Source organism: Porites lutea, chromosome 8 (genome assembly GCF_958299795.1).
Source record: "Porites lutea chromosome 8, jaPorLute2.1, whole genome shotgun sequence".
Classification (NCBI taxonomy): domain Eukaryota; kingdom Metazoa; phylum Cnidaria; class Anthozoa; order Scleractinia; family Poritidae; genus Porites; species Porites lutea.
In genome coordinates, this window is record NC_133208.1 from 26,261,925 (window position 1) to 26,281,421 (window position 19,497).

General features: G+C 40.4%; 1 protein-coding gene across 1 annotated transcript; it reads left to right on the forward strand.

The window, feature by feature from the left end:
* The first annotated feature begins 1,455 nt into the window (after positions 1-1,455).
* LOC140945769 (uncharacterized) lies at positions 1,456-15,869 on the forward strand. The gene is made up of 8 exons (XM_073394811.1): positions 1,456-2,484; positions 3,921-4,381; positions 6,966-7,690; positions 8,723-8,972; positions 9,677-10,462; positions 11,742-12,948; positions 13,539-13,789; positions 15,416-15,869. The coding sequence occupies exons 1-8, from the start codon at positions 1,497-1,499 to the stop codon at positions 15,689-15,691; spliced, it is 4,944 nt and encodes a 1,647-aa protein (XP_073250912.1). The 5' UTR covers positions 1,456-1,496; the 3' UTR covers positions 15,692-15,869.
* The last annotated feature ends 3,628 nt before the right edge of the window (positions 15,870-19,497 follow it).

Consider the following 19,497-nt stretch of genomic DNA (forward strand, 5'->3'; position numbering starts at 1 on the left):
CTATAAGTTATCTTAAGTAGTCTATGGAAAAACTATCAGTCTCTCCTACCCTCCGTTGAATCTGTCTTCAGTTGTTCTTTCATTGTCGTGATTTTTGTTCAGTAAAGATATTATATTGCTTTTCCAAGCCTAGCAGAAATGAGTAAAATTTCATCCCCAAATATAATAAAAACACCCCCTCCATCAAGTGAATCCCAGTTATATGAGGTTTATCAGGGGGATTTTTCGTTGAGAAGCACTTGACCCAGGGGACTTTGTCTTATTAAATTCCCCCACCCCTGGGGGAAATCCTCAACTTTGCTCTACCCATTTTACAATCCCCCTGGTTGGCCCAGGGGTCTACCCCCAGGGCAAGCTGATGACATGTGCATAAGACTTATATTTATCCACATTTATCCCTTGTTCAACTGTAAAATTTTTTATTTCACAAAGTCTTTCCTCCAAATGTTCCCTTGACTCTTGTTTTTGTCAATTGTCAATTACCTTCTTAAGTTGACCCTTCTATTTGCTGCTGCTTGTCATGAACGATATCAATCATCCTGGGTAATGTGTATTTAAAGGGTTTGGTTTATTGTTTGTCTCACAATAGTATCTTTGATATTTATCGGGTTGTTTCGACCGCACACTGCAGGTCTGATCATCAGGGGATGGTGTTGATTTACTGAGTCGGACCATTAATTTTGTACCACGGCTTGCTGCTTGTTACAGTCAAATCGGGAAAACCATGAACATATCTGGAATGTTATTTTGTTGCAAGAAAAAAACGAATCAGGTGTGAGAAAACTAAGCTGCAAGCAAGAACCTTAATTATTAGTTTGAAGTTGTGTGGCCAGTTCACACACCCTGATCTTTGCAGTGATTGGTCATAACACAATAAACATTCCTGAGATTATTTCAAGTGTTTACTGTTTTCCCGGTCACACCGTACTGTAAGGTGCAGGCAAACAAGGTCTTCTCCTTCCACCAAAGCATTCTCACACCCATTTGCTGTTTCAAAAATATTTTTTATTTGTCTTTTGGTGAGGTCATGCAACTACATACATGTAAATGTAGGAGCAAGTGTAACAAAGGGCTACATGTAGAACAGTCTGCAGTATGAATGGAAATAATTATGAAATGACTCATATTTGGAACTGTGGATAAAAATGTGACCTTTGACGGGGAAACATCACTTACGGCTTTCCATTAAACGGGTGAAACACACTAACACAAATTACTATTTGGTTGCCAAATTGGAAGAAAATCTCACCACAATTTCAAAACACTGCCAAAACTGCTGCTATTTTCTGCTATTTTGTGATTGACGTCTCCAGTCATAAAATAATAGCAAACATCTTCCAGATTTTGTCAGTGCCACATAGCTGGCTTAAAAGAATTCAACCTTTTTAGAACAGAGATTATTTTGCCTGAATATACTGTTTAATTTTGCTAATTTTATTTGTTCATTTTAGTTTTAGGTCATTATTAAAAGCAAGACTGTCTCAAAAATTTTAAACATGGAGCATTATTCTAGTACAAATCTGAAAGCTTATATTAAATATGAAGGTGGAGTTGCAATTTTGGATCTGAATGGCAGAGGACTATCTAGTGTTCCTGATGCAGTTACTGAACTGAGTAGATTGGAGAAACTTAGGCTGGATAAAAATAACCTGATCAAACTACCAACAAGTATTAACAAGCTGAAAAATCTTACAAAGCTTGATTTAAAGCATAACCAATTAGCCAAACTACCTGCTGAGATTGGTGACTTGAAGGAGCTGAGGGAGCTGTCTGTGAAACACAATCAGTTGGTTGGTTTACCTAGCAGCATACAAAAGCTGAACAAGCTTGAAAAGCTGAACTTGTATGGTAACAAACTGAGAGATCTATGTTCTGAGATTGGCCACCTGAAAGAGCTGTGGTGGCTGAGTGTGAGTTACAACCAATTAGCTGGTGTACCGTCCAGTATACAGAAGCTAAAACATCTTGAAGCACTTTACTTGTGCGGTAATAAGCTGACCGAACTACCTGCTGACATTGGTGACCTAACGGAACTAAGGGTGCTGTCTTTGAGTAACAACCAGTTGGTTGGTTTGCCTACCAGTATAAAGAAGCTAAACAAGCTTGAGAAGCTGGACTTGTTTGCAAACAAACTAACAACACTATCTGAGATTGGCGGCCTGAAGGAGCTGAGGGGGCTGAATGTGAGTAACAATCAGTTGGTTTGCTTACCTACCAGTATACAGAAGCTGAACAAGCTTGAAGGGCTTTACTTGGATAAAAACAAGCTAAGGGAACTACCTTCTGAGATTGGTGACTTGAAGGAGCTGAGGAACCTGAGTGTGAGTAACAACCAGTTGGCAGATTTACCAAGCAGTTTACAGAAGTTGAACAAGCTTCAAATGCTGTACTTGAGTGGTAACAAACTTGCGCACTTACCTGGAGCAATAAGATGCATTCTGAAGTTAAAAAAACAAGGAACATTTGTAAAAACTGACATTGCAGGTGAGCAGAGGTATTATTTTAATAATGATACCAATAGGTCGGGGGAGGGAGGGTACTCAACAAATTTTTACACAGGGAGGCTCCACCGGAGGCTCCACCCTGATGGAGGACCAGTCCCTTACCCTTTTTTATACCATTTTTCATGAAAAAGGTACCCCTTTCGTATACCTTCTATTGACAAATGGTACCCCTTTCACATACCTTGTTTAGAACTTTGCATCCCTTTTAACTGCTGCTGCACTGTCGTTTAAATAGGAATCAATCACAGAAATGGAATGTTTTCTTGACTTTTTGAAACCATTTAGCACTTTGAGCCCTTTCACAGACCCAAATGACAGATTTCACTCCCCTTTGGTATACTTCAATGAGTAAAATCCCTAACCCTTTCATATACCTGAAGCCTGAAAAAGGTACCCCTTTTGGGCAGAGCCTCAGTCCCCATATAGGCCATTATAGGGAGTAAACCCCACCCCCACCCCCCTGGTATTAGGTTTATGTGCATTATTGAACAACTCTGAGCTTTAATTTGAATTGTTGTCTTTCAACTTTGTTAAAGGAGAAAAGCATTGAGACTTAACAATAATTAAAACTTCAATGACAGGTTCAAGGGTAAAATGTTAATGGACACTAGAATTATATGTGTTGTAGTTAATTTTTTATCTCAGGTAATTTTTATTTTTCTTTTGTTTCAACTTCTTCAGCATATTATTACTATACCCAAAAACAAAAGAAAAACAATAAATACCTAAAATAAAAATTGACTACAACATATACAGTACAACTCCAGTACATGCGTACGTACTTAGTTTGCTCATATCGTCACAAATGAACTTCGAGTGATGAGTCAGGTTTGAGTCAGGCAAAGCATTACATTTTTCTTTTGGAATCACCTGAAGTTCTTGTTTTAAAATGCTTCTTCCCTTATGATTTTTACCTAGTCTGATATACAAATTTTAAGCCATGACAATAATTATTGAGCTATCTCCTGATGATGCAGATTGCGGAGATGTCAACCTCTGGAATTTAAAATGTGGAGTATGTCTCCTTTAATTGTAGTACCCCTCATTAATCAATCCCAACTAATAAGCACAGAAGAGAGCAAAGTTTGTGATGTCAATGGCAGATTTTCTAAAAGTATAGTGTTAAAAAACTAAATAATTGTGGAATTTTTTGTTTGACACCCAAAATTAGTATACAGCTGCAGTATGACAATACTGTAATATCACATGAATGGCAAAATGTTTCTCAAGCCAAATGACCTCTAAGGTCAGTCACATACTGTACTGACTGTGCTTTGCAGAGATTCAAGCAAGCTAAGGGGATTTTACTGATTTGATACATGTATCTAACTTGTGCATAATGTGTGACTGCTAACATAATGATTGCAACGTTTTGGTGGACACAACCTTTAGGACAGTACATTGCATTCCTTTTAGTTCCTACAGAAATAGAGGCACGAGGAGAAAGAGCCCAGTTTGTTTATCAACGTGCTCTTAGAAATGGAGCCGTCAATGTTTATCGCGCTCGAGTGTTGCTTCTTGGTCAGGATCGAGCAGGGAAAACCAGTTTGAAAAATTGTCTCATTGGTCTACCATTCAATCCAAATGAGCAAAGTACTGAAGGAATTGAAGTTGATCTGTCAATCTTTCAAGTGGGTGTGAACGAAGGTAAGAATTGGCAAGCCACTGATGAGAGCAAACAAGGGTTTTTGGGATGTTCCAAAGACGTGGCACAGATGGTGGTGGAAAAGCTGTGTATTCCAGCTAGCCATGATTGGGTTGAAGAAGAGGAGGAACGTAAAGAAAAACGTGAACTTGAAAATGATGATTACAGGAAAGAAAAACAGCATGGTGATAGTGATGGCAAAAAGGACAGTCGTGGCTTATTTGTGAACCAGGTTTGCAAATCTACATTTAACTCCTCACATTTTATTAATAATACTTATATCACATCTCACTAACTTTACATGTATGAAGCAGGTTGACCTTATGGTGTATTTCAACATGTAATACAGTAAACACCCGCGATCAAAAACCTAAGATAATAAATTGTTGATTACCAGCTGGAAAATAATTAAACTTGGGTTTGGGCCTTAAAAATACAGTATTTATTCACAATTTTATTATTACTGTAACCCTAACAAGCTGATTACCGAATTTATATACAGTTTGGTACAGTATGTTCTTGTTATACTTAAATTTTTACAATCTCAAAGTTGCACTCCTTAGTTAAATTGTTGATCATAATAAATTTAACTGTAACCCACATATAAGAACCTGCTTGATAGTTGCTAGACTAAACAGGTTCTTGTATTTTTGGGTATTTAAGTGGCAAATTTTTGCCAGGAGGTTATTAATCCGCTAGGTTCATAATTATTCGCGGGTGTTTACTGTACTACACAGCCAATTTCTCAGTATCAGCATTGAGAAAAGGTGTTCCTACTGATATGATGTGAGTTAATAAATTGCTTTCGTATAGCTAATTTAATGCATTGTCCTTTCAACAGGTAGTCTCTCATAACTTAGTATCTGATTTGTGACTGAAATCTCTGTAACATGCCAACTTAAATTCTCGGCCAGGCTCGGCGAAAAGAACGGCTGAGCCTAATTGATTCAGACGCTGAACTTTTCATGTACTTAATTTATTAGGTTCGGCTCACGAAAAGTTCGGCGTCTGAACCGGGCCTAAGGAACATGTGACTTTAGATACATATTTCTTCCAATTCACAAACTGAAACAGCTCTTGAAAGGTAAAGCATGTCGGTACGATGCATTTACAGTTAGATGCAACAACACTGGTCACCCTAAGAAAGGGAAAAGCATGCTTAAAATCCTGTTTTCAATTGTCTGAGTTAGAGTGATTTTCGTATGACCTTGAAAAATGGTTTCGGTCAGTGTTCGCTATTTGTTTCATCAGCCAATGGATGAAAAGATCAAAACGTACTCTTCGTTTTCCCGCCAAAGAAAACCCTCATATGGAGAAGGCATTGTTCGATTAGCCAATCGTGTTGCAGTATGACGTCAAAGCGAAGTATCGATTGATTTCTAGAAAGTTCTTCGGGCATTGAGTTTTTTCAGCCGAGCGTTCGCTTAACCAACCAAAAGCCGCGCGCGTTTGTATCCGTTCCATAAACCAATCAAATCGCTCTATTTCCGTTCGTTTTTTGTTTCTGTTTTGTTCGCGCGTTTTCATTTCAAGGTCATACGAAAATCGCACAAAACCTTAATTATGACGTCTCGTTTGATCCTGTCAATTTATTGGTTAGTGGAACAGGTGTGCCAATGAAATTTAGACCCAATTTTTTTTTAAAAATCCCCTTTTGTTCCAAATGCAAATTATTTTCGAAGAAGGTCTTGTAGTAATATCCTCTTTCAATTGAAATAATAACACTTTTTCAGTTTTATCACAAATTTTGTTAAGTTACCGCATTTATTAGATTAAACACCACCCTCAAATAAACGCCGCCCTCGATTAAACGGCGCAGATGGAAGCGAAACTACCAATAAATGCCACCCAGGAATAAACGCTGCACCTCATCAAGAAGACTGCGGCGTTTACTCGAGGATAATAAGAAAAAACTTGGTACAACTTGGCAATTTACACCATCCAGACATTTACGATTCTATCGCAGCAAAATAAGACTGAGACATTGGAATCTTTCAATTACATAATATTTACAAACGATTTACAGTAACTGTTGTCAGTGATTTTAAAAAAGTGATTTCGAAATAAACGTCGCCCTCGAATAAACGCCGCATCGGAAACGCTAAAAAGTTAATAAACGCCGCGGCATTTAATCGAATAAATATGGTACGTTTAATTGTAATTGGTAACAGAACTTTGTGCAGTCCAATTCGGTCTGTAATCATACTCTTGATTAAACAGATCGGACTTCTGCCTGCAGTCATCTTATTTTGTTATTGGCTCGTATGATGACAGACTGAATTGGACTCCATTCAATCCTATTACCATTATAAACGACTCTACCATTTCCCTGGCTATATGTAATACGTTGGGATCCTGATTTTTCGAACCACCCAGGGGAAAGCAAATTGGTTTAAATTATTGTGGGCTTTGAAAATCAGAGATAAAATTACAGTGTATTGTGAAACAACCTTAGCCATGGTAAAGAGCAAGCAAGAGTTTTATTTTACTTTTATTTTGACCTTTACATGTACAAGTAGGATACCTTAGGCATATAAAGCAAACACAAAATATTTACAGATATGTTGAATTGTAACCTGCTTGATATAAATTCAGCTGGTGCCATTCAATGAGCTGTCATCATTTAACCTGTTATTAATTCAGTTTCAGTGTTTTTGGTGTTTTAATAGTCATGCTTTCCAATTCCCCAATGTGCATGCCTCGATGTTTGAACTAAAAAAGGGTTCTTTTCTCATTTACTGATTGGGGTGAATTCTCTTTCAGAACTCACCATCAACAGCTAATTTCTGTTCTTTTTACCTGGCACTCTGTTTCAGGTTGATGATTCAAAAACAGTTGGTTTTAGTGAGCTTACATCATCATTAGCTGATCGAGAATTAATGGCTGATTCTAATTCACCTCCAGATGAGATCACAGAGCAAGCTGTTGAGTTGATAAAGTATATGGAAGGTGGAAAAAGTGGTAGTGAAAAATCTGTTAGCAGTATTGAACTGTGGGATTTTGCTGGTCAGCAGCTCTATTACGCATCTCATCCTGTATTTTTAACATCACGTGCGATATATATCTTGGTGTGCAACCTCAGCAAGTCACTGCATGACATTGCCCAACCCTGCGTGAGACAAGGAAATCATGATTTTATGTTGGAAAACCCAACCGGGGAAACGAACCTGGAGAATCTGCTATCTTGGCTGTCCACAGTGCATAGCATCACACAGATGAGAGGAGAGACTTGTGACGATGCAGAAGGAAAGCTGCCTCATCTTCGGCCACCAGTGATCATTGTAGGCACCCACGCAGACAAACCATTTGAAGACATTGCAACAATGAAATCAGAAATACAGAGGGCAATTGCTGGTAAGGACTATGAAGGACATGTGGTGCGGCCTATCTTCAGCATTGACAACACTGCAAGATCACTTCAAAGAAAGATCAAAAAGGTTTTCAGACAAGATAAACACATTGATCACATTCAAGCTCTACAGGACAGAATCATGGAAGTGCTAAAACAGGAGCCATACATGGGGGAGAGTATACCTGTGAGGTAAGTGGTTATTTACCAGGGCCCGGTTTCTCGCACAATGGTTAAGTTTAACCCAGGATTAAGCCAAATTTTTAAATACGGTTTTCTTGTCTAACAACATTCAAGCTTACAAAATACTGTTGAGCCTTTACTCTGAGGTAGAGAGCAAGCGCATAAATACTGACCGATTTTCTAAATGAGCACAGAAGGCGCTAGCTTGTAGGCAGGTTCGGGGCATGCCCCCCCTTTGAGTTACTGAGTCATTTAGACAGGATATTGGCCAGATCCATCCTCCTCGAATGAAGCCTTACAAATCGGCGGATTATTTCATCGCTCATTTGTCAACTTGAAAATTTCTTTTTTGTTAAAATATACCTTTTATAAATCTGACCGATTTCCGTAAAACGGTGGAAACCGGTGTGGATCCGCGCCTGGAGTGGTAATGATACAAAGATACAAAATATTAAACGACACTTCTAGTCTTTTGAATGAGAATTTCTGGTGGAAGAATTTGGGATTTGAGGCCTTTGTTTCAGACCCAATGGGTTAATTCTGCCTTCAGATGTAACGTTTTTTTTTTAGGGTTTTGAGACTGGTTTGAAACTGTTGGTCACTTTTTAATCTCGAAATTTTGCTTTCTGCACATGCCCGAGTTTAAGAAGCTGATATTTTCAGCTTGAATAGAAGGCCGCAAAGCTCTCAACCTATAAACAGCATTTTGGGTAGTTTTGGTTTTTTATAGTCAGAAAGTGACCGGAAAACGGCTTGACTAGCTTCAAACGGCATTTTCGGAGAAATTCCCAGGAGCGAAAGGGTCAAAGAAGTTACTATTAACTTTGGTGACTGAGACACTGCTCCTTTAATACAGAATTGACTGTGCGGTGTACTAAACAGTGACCTCTTAATGTAGGAATATCTTGGCGATGAGTCAATGATGTGAAGTTTACCCTCCTGTTTTGGAATGTGTGCATGCTTTTGCTCAATTAGTCAAAGCAGGTGCTTTTCTTAGTGACATGAATACACTATTACTTGCATTCCTTTTTTATAAACTAGGTGGCTCAACTTTGAGAAGGTCATCGATGCTTTGCAATCCAAGGACGTTTATCATTTAAATATAACGGAACTTCAAACCTATGCCAAAGATAAGTGCTTTATTAATGACGAGGAAGAGTTCACCACCATGGTGAATTTTTATCATGACATGGGGATAATTATCAAGCACTGTAGCACAGTCATTCTGAGTGCCAAGTGGCTGATAGATCTGTTCAGGCAGCTCATCACTATTCCACATTTTGATAAAATGGTAAGAAAAACGTTTATTGAATAAACACCAGTGAAATACCAGGTGAGCTTTGATACGAAAACATGATGTCTTCATATGTGAAAAGATCACTGTTGCTATGGCTACATAATAAACCGCACCTTTCGAAACAAACAAATATATATTTAAGTGAAGTGGTTTGTTATTCATTGGTGTTTATATTAATTTAACAACAAAAAACGTTTTCCTTGTTTGCATGGCCTGATGTAAACACGACAGGGGTTGGGAGCATTCGAGACACCTATGCAAACCCGTAACGAAGTCAAGGGTTTCATAACTGTCTCAAATTCTCCCAACGCCTCTCGTGTTTATCAGGCTATGCAAACATAGGAAAAAACTTTACTATTGCTTTTATAAAATAACTTCCCCGAGAAAAACACAGAATGAGGCAAGGCTTTCTCTACGGAAGAGATTAATCAAGGGGAAAAGTGTTCTTTCCCCAACGCTGTGCTTTGCGTTAGTTTCTCGTGATAGGTCAAAACGCGCGTGATCAGATTGCGTTCTGTGCATTCCATTCATTCTAAGAGGAAGTCCATACGAATGCTGACTGCGCACGTGCCGCGCATGCGTAATAGCAACGTGGAGATTAGCACTGTGGCTTCCTCTGGTCGTCCGCAATTAGCTCTCGGCTTCCCGGATTCATTTGTAAACACTCTGTAATCACTCCTCAATTTATTATCTCTCAGGACCCAAAGGTTTCCAAGCACTGGGAGAAACTGAGAGAAAGCGGTGTCCTCAGCATGGAACTCGTTGAGCATGTGTTTTCCAAATTTCTTCTGAAGGACTTTGTCAGAGATGATATTCTAGACCTGATGGAGCAATTCGGTTTAATTGCAAAGTTCTCACCCCCTAAAACTGATGAAAAGTATTTTGTACCATCTCAACTCAAAGTGCCACCTGATTCCCTTTGTGCCATGGTACCCTCACGCTCAGACCCCTGTCCTCTATATGTCTTCTTTGTTACTGGTTTTGTCCCCCATGGCTTGTTCACACGGCTTGTTTCTCGACTTGTTAGCTGGTGTTCTGAGAGCGGTCCAAGTCAGCCCCCTACCCTGTACCGAAATGGAGCATGGTTCGTCATTGGGAGACGAACTGTCCATGATTTAGTTCTTTTCTGTAAGAAACAGTACATAAAGTTTTTTATCATGCAAAGATCCCAAGTTCAGCACGTCTCTGGGGATGAAGAAAGTGAAGTTGCAATTCAGGTGCGTGAGTGTGTGGGAGCAGCACTACAATCTTTGTCACAGGACCTGCTGTATCTACGTGGACTGCAGTACCAGATTTGCGTCGCCTGCCCATATTGTCCGCTGGAAAAGTGTACAGGTCATAATCAGCTGGCATGTTCACATGTTGACTGTCGTCATCTCCTTGAGATAAGGCAAGGTGACCCACTTATTTGCAAAAAGAAGCCTTCAAACAAAGTATTAACAGTTGAGGGACTGGAAAAATGGTTCTCACAGTCAACAAGTCAGGTACTAATGAAATACAATCTCTAGCAACACTAGTGGCATAAAATTCACTGAATAGTAATATAACCTCGAAGGGTAATTATGTTAAAATTATATGGCACCATATGATGAGGCTTTAATCTCTATCTGATAAGATTGAAGATAATCTTTTATAGAATAATGTCCGATGTAGTGTGACTTCATTTGCTCTACGACAACGCTCTCCCCAGTGGAAGAGAAATGGAAAATAGGGAGGTTCACGTATCACGATTGTATCTATTGGCCTGAAGGTCTTATTGCGGTGTGCGCCCTTTTTTTTCACTCATCATGGTTTTGTTTTGCTACTTAAGTTAGCTTGCATAACAGGCGCTGTATGAGCTAAGCGAGGCGAACGCGGCATTTTGCAAGAATAGCCAAACGAGTGCGAAGCACGGGACGAGGGGAGGAAAAAGTAAAGCGACTGTTACCGGTCCATTGTTCTGGCTCTTCCCACGTTCACTACATGAACGTTGCGTTCCAATTGGTTAATTGATGACGCGTTGTTGTGGCATGTTTGTCTGAAACAAAATAACCGTCACGCATTTGTGTTCTTTTGACGATGCTGTTTGAGAAGCCTTTCGCTTATTTCCAAGTGTTCCAGAACTAACAGAAAAATAAAAGAAATGTTCAAATTTATTGCTTTAGAGGAAAGATGTTCATGGATTCCTTCCGACTAGGTAAGGCAAAAGCCTGATTTACTAACTTTTTAAAATTAAGTGTTGACAGGCCAAACACGACTCATAAGCTCGTGACCTTGGAATTTTTTTGAACAACACGTTTTCCCTCTTTCCTTTCTAGCCGCTGTGTTTGGACATAACTAAACTTTGACCGAGCAAATCTTCTGCCGCACTGAGTCATACATTATTGAAGGTGATTTTGCCTTCGCTGTTATTTCCTGTGTTTTATGCTGTTATCGGTGTTTCTGGTAGCGAGAAAGGTGACAATTGTTGAGTAATGGATCGTGTTTTGATTGGTCCTTTTGACCTCACCGGCGTCAGTCAATACCTGTGGGTGTAGGTGGGCTGAAAAGCCAAAACAATTGACTGATAACAGGCGCTTTATTTTCCTCCTCCCCTCGTTTCGCGCAAAATGCCGCGTTCGCCTCGCTTGGCCCATAAAGCAGCTGTTATGCAGGCTATTCATAAGTTGACCTTTTCTTTTATTTGATAGAATCAGGTTCCTACAAATGTTGATTCAAACGTTTTCTAGGCGCCACCCTATATAAAAGTGCTATTTTGAAATATGCATTTTGGTTTTCTTTCAGGAATTGCATTCACCCTTTTCTGGTAAAACACAAAGTCATGCACAGCCTTCAATCTTAAAAGTTTCCCTCCTGGCTAATGAGTGGGGTTCATCTAAGGGTGGCTTGTCAACAACCAACAGAACGCTTGCCATACATTTGGCAAAACTCCCAAACGTACAGGTCACTCTTATTGTACCTCAATTTGAGTGCGGTGAAGATGACAAGAGAGCTGCCAAGGGTCACAACATTTCCATCATGGAAGCACATCGTCGCCCTGGCTTTAGTGATCCCCTTGATTGGTTGAGCTTTCCACCAAGAAACCTTGACATTCAGGTCGTGATTGGTCATGGTGCAAAGCTGGGTAAACAAGCTCAAATCATCCAAGAGTCTCATTGTTGCAATTGGGTGCAGGTAGTTCACACCGAACCTGAAGAGCTAGCCATGTATAAGAACTATCCTGGCGCAATTACCAAGGGAGAGGGAAAGAACAGAGCTGAAGTTGAGCTGTGCCAACTTGCAGATCTCGTTGTGGCAGTTGGGCCCAAGTTGACAGAAGCATTCTCGTCCTACTTGCGTTCATCTCATCAAGATGTATTCCAGCTGATGCCAGGCACCTTTAAAGAGTTTTCAGATGTTGAGCATGCTACTACGCGAGCAAGTGCGAAGTTCAAGGTGTTAACCTTTGGCCGTGGTGATTTTGAAGACTTCAGTCTCAAAGGATACGACATTGCCGCTCAAGCAATAGTTGAATTGAAGGACAGTTCCTACCGTCTGATCTTTGTTGGTGCACCTGATGGAAAGCAGGATGAAGTCGCGGAAATCTTATGCCAGACGGGCATTTCAAGAAACCAGTTGTTTGTCAGGTCATTCGTGAAAGACAAGCAAAGATTAAAAGAGTTATTTTGTGAAGTTGATGTGGCCATCATGCCTTCAAGGACTGAGGGATTTGGCTTGACAGCACTGGAAGCCATGTCAGCCGGTCTCCCCATTCTAGTAAGTGGAAACTCTGGATTTGGAGAAGCTCTGCGTTGTCTTCCGATGGGCGAGTCATTTGTGATTGATTCGGATGACCCCAAGGAATGGGCAAAGGCAATAGCAGCTATCCAACAAAAATCTAGGGCACAGCGGCTTGAGGAAATCCAAAGACTTCGAAGAAGTTATGAAGAGAGATTCAGTTGGGAGAGACAGTGCAAATCCCTTGTTGTCACGATGTGGAAGATGGTTTATGGTAAGAAATCAAATTCTCACCCTAAGTAAAGTAACGATAATTTAAATGAGCAATTTTAGGATGAGGCTGAGTATGATCTGAAAAATTGTGTAGATCGTGGAGGATGCTGGCCGATATGGATAACACCCTACGAGATCTGCATAATTTTGCCCATCATTTGAAATCCCAATCCAATTATTGTTTTATTATCTATTCAATATAGTTCATACTTGAAAAACATGCCTACCTCGATCGATGTTAAGTTTCTGTCTTCAACTTTTTTCCAGGGCCTCTCAGTTGCCGTCCCCTTTTCTGGCGATATCCTATACTATTGACGTCATTTTACTGGATATCTCAAACGTCTTCCAAATTTGATCATCGCTAGCTGATTTTAAGGAAATAGCCGTGGGATTTGAGTCATTCTCGTTATGTTCTGTTGAAACCACCGTAATTTAAAATGGTCAGTTGGTTTTTCTTTGGACCCGTGTTCTATCTCCCATAGAACGTTTTCACTCACGTGGCGTTTTACATGACGTCATGTGAAAACGCTATATTAAACTGACGTGAAATAACCTTTCGCATTTTGGATTTTTCCTCTTTATCATTTGCAGGTGAACTGGTTTTCCTTGCACTTCAAAAAATCAAGCTGGAAGCGCGTAGAGAGGCCAGCAAAACTGAGCTGTCGTTGAATTTAAAGAGGATTGCTTTGGAGAAAGGTTTTGTGATTTCTGACAATCAAGGGGATGGAAACTGCATGTTTTTTGCACTGTCAGAACAGCTTGAGCACATCAAAGGAATTAAAATCTCCCATGATGAGTTACGCCGAACTGTTGTCCAGTACCTCAAGGACAACCCCAGGCTGGTTAGTGTCCTGTTTTAGTGCCTTAAAATTATTTATCTCAGACTAGCAACTTAAACTGACCGAAGCAGAGAAGGGTCCAAGCATAAATGGAAACGGACGGGGGAGCATTTCCTTTTTTCGCCTCGGTCGTTAAGCTTCTTTTGCTTACGTTTGAAGAACCAGACCTGTGACTTGACTGAAATAGAACTTTGCCACCACGGTAGCTTTTTTCCTGCTCACTTCTCTTTTGCGTCATCCGCACTATCTGAACGCTTATAGAGGCTAACGGACAGATAGAGTTGGTCTTCATCGTTCTTTCTTCATTTTGTTTGAAACTTTATAAGGCGGACACTTATTTACTACTAACGGTGTCTGTGGCCCAGGGGAGCACTCCCTATAATGGCCTATACGGGGAGGCTCCGCACAAAAGGGGTACCTTTTTCAGGCTTCAGGTTTATGAAAGGGTAGGGACTTTATTGGTTGACGGTATATAAAAGGGTAGGGAAATCTGTCATTTCGGTCTGTAAAAGGACTGAAAAGGGCTAACAGACGCATTTTATGGATGTAAAAGAAACAAGAAAACTTCCTGGTTTACTGATTTATTCATAAAAAAAGACGCTGCATTTACAGCAGTTAAAAGGGATGCAAAGTTCTAAACAAGTTGTGTATGTGAAAGGGGTAACATTTGTCAACAGAAGGTATACGAAAGGGGTACCTTTTCTGTCAACTATTGCACGTATATTACAACCTTACAATATATGTGTTGCACACAAATCGATAACCACTTTACGACGACTGCTTACTAATGTCAAGGACAAAGACAAACCGGAGGACAGACAGGGAGCAGTATACAAGATCAAAGGCTTCTTACATTGGTGAAACCGGAAGAAACCTTAGCACGCGACTGACCTAACACAAACGAGCGACGAGGAATGGTGACGTCAACAATCACATTGCTAAGCACCATTTACAGACGAAACATCGAATTGATTAGGACTCTGCGACATGTATAACGTATTCTACAGACTACTTTCAAAGTCTTACTTTAGACAGCTGGTTTACTAACTTAGAACAAACGCCACTGAATCGTAGCCAACAGTTACCAGCGCCGTACGAACGACTTATTGACGACTGTGACAATAGACGGATCGAAACGCACCAATTACTAATTACGAGTCTTCATAGCCAATAACATCACGGTTTAACTGACAGACGACCAACAACATCGCGACGTAATTGACCAATCAGATCAATAACCAGAGTATAATACCATCAACTAACGTGATAAACTCACTTTGACTCTAAAGATGACTACCGCACAGGTTGTCGATACGTCAGTCACCGTCAACAACAACAGTCCTATTCAGGAGTACGTTCACCTGGACGATCAAACTCAACCTACTTTTGAAATGACTCCTGGGTTCAAACCTTTCACAATTTTCACAATGGTATATAAAAAGGTAAGGGGTTGGACGTCGGGGCGGACGGAGCTTCCCCATATAAAATTGTTGAGTACCCCCCCCCCCCCCCACCTCCCCTTCGGGGGTCTGTGGTGGAGAGAGCTAACTGCGTGGTTTCCTGAATAAGAACCGTCTAGAAATGCACTTTGTCGTCTCTCTAGTAACTACAGTATTCGTTCTCTTACAGCCGGATGGGACAGATCTCTTCCAGTTTGTTGATGGATTTTCATCTTGGAACGCTTACCTCACAAGCATGATGGCAGATGGTACATGGGGTGATCACGTGATTCTGCATGGTGCTGCGAACTGCTTTGAAAGATGCATTCACGTGATAAGCAGTCTGCCGCATCACGATGACGTAATGATTTGCCCTGAGTATGATGTTACTGGTAACAATCGGCTTGTGCTGGGTCTTGTGCATGAGCTTCACTATGTCAGTCTTTTTCCACTTGAAGGATGCTAAGATGGCTAATTACTCTGCAATGTATTTATTTTCCAAACTCGCGTTACCAAATTCATGTCATTTGAATTTTAGCAGTTGCACCTTTCATTTGCCACATTATTTGCTGTGTTGTTGGCGAGAAACTTCTTTGTCCATTTATACAGTTCGAACATGATAGATACGTAACGATAATTCATCAATGTTATTGTGACGGAATAAATAACCGTTTAAATATGATTATTATTCATTCAAAATATTTCCCCGATTCTGATTGGCTAAAAGCACACGTTTAGTTCACCATGACCAGTTACTGATGACCAAATTTGGAAGAATTTTGTGTTTAGCGAGGAAATGACGTCAAAAATGCAGGGTTCTTGCAGATTAATACACCGTTAACCGAGAAGACCTGGGGACGAGGTTAAGTTGTTTTGGTTGTGAACTTTGAAAAATGGCGGACATTTCACTCGTTTCAAGAGTAAGAACTGTAACAAGTTAGGAACATACCAGAGTCCGCTACAAACTGATTTATTTACCAGCTACCATAACAGAAGACAACCAAGATGGCGGACTGACCTATTTTGCACAGGAACCCTGAACACGTGCCCGGATGGCACTTCGTGTACACTAACCTAAGGTATACTCGTTACAAGAACTAGGCGAAAAAATAGCTAAAAACATGGCAAGAACAGCAAGAAGACAACTCGAAGGGCGACATCTGCTATTTGGAGAATATTTGCGGAGCTGAACAACCCTAAACGTGCACTATCGAAGATGAACTTAACATCGATCAGATCGATGGATCGATGGAGGTAAGCATGTTTTAGCCATGTTTTTAAACGAGGAATTATTGTGAATGAATAATAAAACAATTGTTCAATTCGGCTTTCGTATCATATGAAAAGTTATGGAGATCTCGGAATTCATTGGGGAAATTTTCTGTCTGAAAATAATCCTACACAGTCCCCTTAGGTAATATGAAAATCTACTTATTTATTTTATTCGCTCTATTCTATTCTAATAGGATTTAGTTGTTAAAGATCACATTGCCAGCAGTCACTCTTAGTAATAGGGAGCCTATGCACGACGACGACGGCAACGAGAACGGCAAAAAAGCAATAGGTTTAGATAAGCAAAACAACAACTTTGCACGCTTTTTTGCACATTTCTTTGCCGTTGTTGCACGACTACGACGTGAAACTGCCCAATTTCACGTTTTATTGAGGACGTGAACACACTACAACAATTTTTTTTCCTGTCACACTCAAAACATTTTGTTTAAATTAATTTATTGTGTGAAGTAGTAATGGCCAGATGCCTCCTGCATTACTAGATTTGTCGCTAGACACAGAACTGTCATTAAGAGATGAAGACCGGAGATTTTCCCTGGCTACCATGAACGTGACCTCCGGCTTCTTTCGTAGGAAACAGAAAGAAAATATAACCAAAAGAAATTCCTAGCAGTTTGATTCCCCGCCTACTCTTAATGTATTTGCCCGGTAACTTGAAATCTTAATGACATCCCTACTAGATAGTATAGGATAAATTATTATCATTGATAATATTTGTGAGGAGAGAACATGATAACCCTAAAAGTTCATTTAAGGTAGAGAAGGAGGTATGAAATGTGAGGTGTGTGTGTGTGTGTGTGGGGGGGGGGGGGGGGGGGGGCGGGGGGGAATTTTGTGTGTGTGCTTGGGGTCTTGAAAAATCCGTGTGGTATGGCTATAGAACCAAGGGCCTGATTAATGAGCCGGGCTGGTTCGCTTTGCAGAGATCCTTGTCCCTAGGTTAAGCACAACAAAATCAACTTTGCGATTATAGGACAACCGAGCCAGCCCGGTTAGCTGGGATCTCGGGTGGAAATTTTGCATGTAATCATCACGCTTGCCATTGCTTCCCCGGCTCATGTGACCAGGCCCTTACTGTGAGTTCTATTTGGAATTTGCCGCTTTCGTGGTTCCTGTATGAGAGAATACGACTTAATCTAATTAACCCAAGGGTTTTAAAATAGAAGGCGGTTTGCACGTGAAGATGTTGGACTCTGCCTCTTTTATGGTTCGACGGTGAAAGAATGACGAGGTCATTTTGCTCAATCACCCCGCGCGCGATTTTAAGAAATCACCTCCTTTCCGAAAAAATGCAATAAAATTATGCATCATTCACTATTACCATCTTGTGCACAGGAATCTTGCGTGACATACCCTTTGGTTATCGACAACTGAGGGCCTGTATACATGGAGGTGGGTACCACAGGTAGGTGAGGTAACCCGCTTAGGTGGGGTAACCCGCCTGTCCACATAATCTCTCATTTTAATCTGATCACGTTTACATGATAGGTGGGTTGACCCGCCAAATGTTACCGCACCTACCCGTGTTCCCTCATCTCTATGTAAACAGGCCCTGAGAGCAATATTGTCAAACTCTTGACAATAAGCCAAACCATTCACACCCTGTGCTGCGAGGACGGTTATTTTCCAAAGGGAAAATTTAAATTATTCCTTGCGCCAAGCGAAGTGAGGTTTATAATCTCGTCGCGCGCGCGTTTTGCTCGCAGGTGAGTTTATACTGTATCGTTGGGCATCTGTTCTTTAAATGCGATGAAATGCGTTTACGTAGGTATCCAACGTCAAAACAGCAGTCATTTTCCTGAAGCTGGCCGGAAAATTCTAGGGAAAAGGCTCTTAATAAAATATTTTCAAAAATGTCGGAATGTGTTTCACGTGGCGTAGTAACAACGAAACGGCCTGGAGTGCAGAAGGTCCCGATTTCGATTCCAGGTAGAACCTGTTTTTTTCTTCTCTTCTTTTCATTATTTTTTCTTTTCCTTTACGTTTAGTCTTCATTTTAGTTATTGTAGTTTTGTTTTATTCCTTTATATAGCTTATGTTTTTTTAGATTTATAAATTTTCTTCCATATTGCTTTACTTCCCTTTCAACTTCTTGCTGTTCTCCCGAAGTCCTTCTCGAGCTCCTGTGATTCACGTATTTCTAGTTGAATGGTTTGTTTCACTCAGTGTACCGTGTTTTTTTCCAAAAAGTTTGTTTTCTATTGCCGATTTGTTGCCGTGCCTTATCTGTGGGTCGTATGCAACGGAGATAAATTCTGTGATGTGACACAGCGCGCGGCAGACATTCGCGTCGCTTGGCTTGTTTACGTTCGCACGTACTGCCTGCTTATTGCAACTTTGAATCAAAACAATCGATTCTGGTGACACCCAAATAATAAAATACGGCAACTAATCTCACTGAAAATGGAGGATTAGAGTTCAAAGAGGTAACAAAAAGATTCAAGCAGAAGAAAATTGCGTTATGTTTGCGCGCTTTGGGAAATAGGGACTTTAAGATCCAACGACGCGGACGACAAAGAAAACGTCAAAAAATCAATAGGTTTAATGAGCAAAACAACAACTTCGCACGTGCATCACACTTTGTTTGTACATTTCTTTCCCATTTTTACGCGACTACGACGTGAAAATGCCTAATTTCGCGTTTTATAGAGGACGTAAAAAGCAACGACGAAATTTTATTTCTCTTTCCGAGCTTGAATGTGGTCCCTTGAAATTCAGTTTCGGGAGGGTTCGCCTACATTTGACAAAGTAAGTGGTTAGGAATAATCGGTATAAAGACTGAAAGAACGCGAATTCACTTTTTAAGCGACGTTCTTGTCGCCGTCGCGTCGTTGGATCTTAAGGTTCCTAATGACTTCGTGGCAACAACGCAAAAAGGATTCATTTACCAAATATGGCAGCCCCTGCCAAATTTGGATATATTGTTTACTGGGACACCAATGATCGGAAAGAACGCAGATAACCAAGGCATTAAGCATC

Bases quoted from the DNA above. Each gene is read 5' to 3' on its own strand.
- LOC140945769 (XM_073394811.1), top strand. From the start codon at position 1,497: ATGGAGCATTATTCTAGTACAAATCTGAAAGCTTATATTAAATATGAA. The intron at 4,382-6,965 runs GTTTGCAAATCT...ACTCTGTTTCAG, and splicing joins GTGGCTTATTTGTGAACCAG to GTTGATGATTCAAAAACAGT. The intron at 8,973-9,676 runs GTAAGAAAAACG...ATTATCTCTCAG, and splicing joins TTCCACATTTTGATAAAATG to GACCCAAAGGTTTCCAAGCA.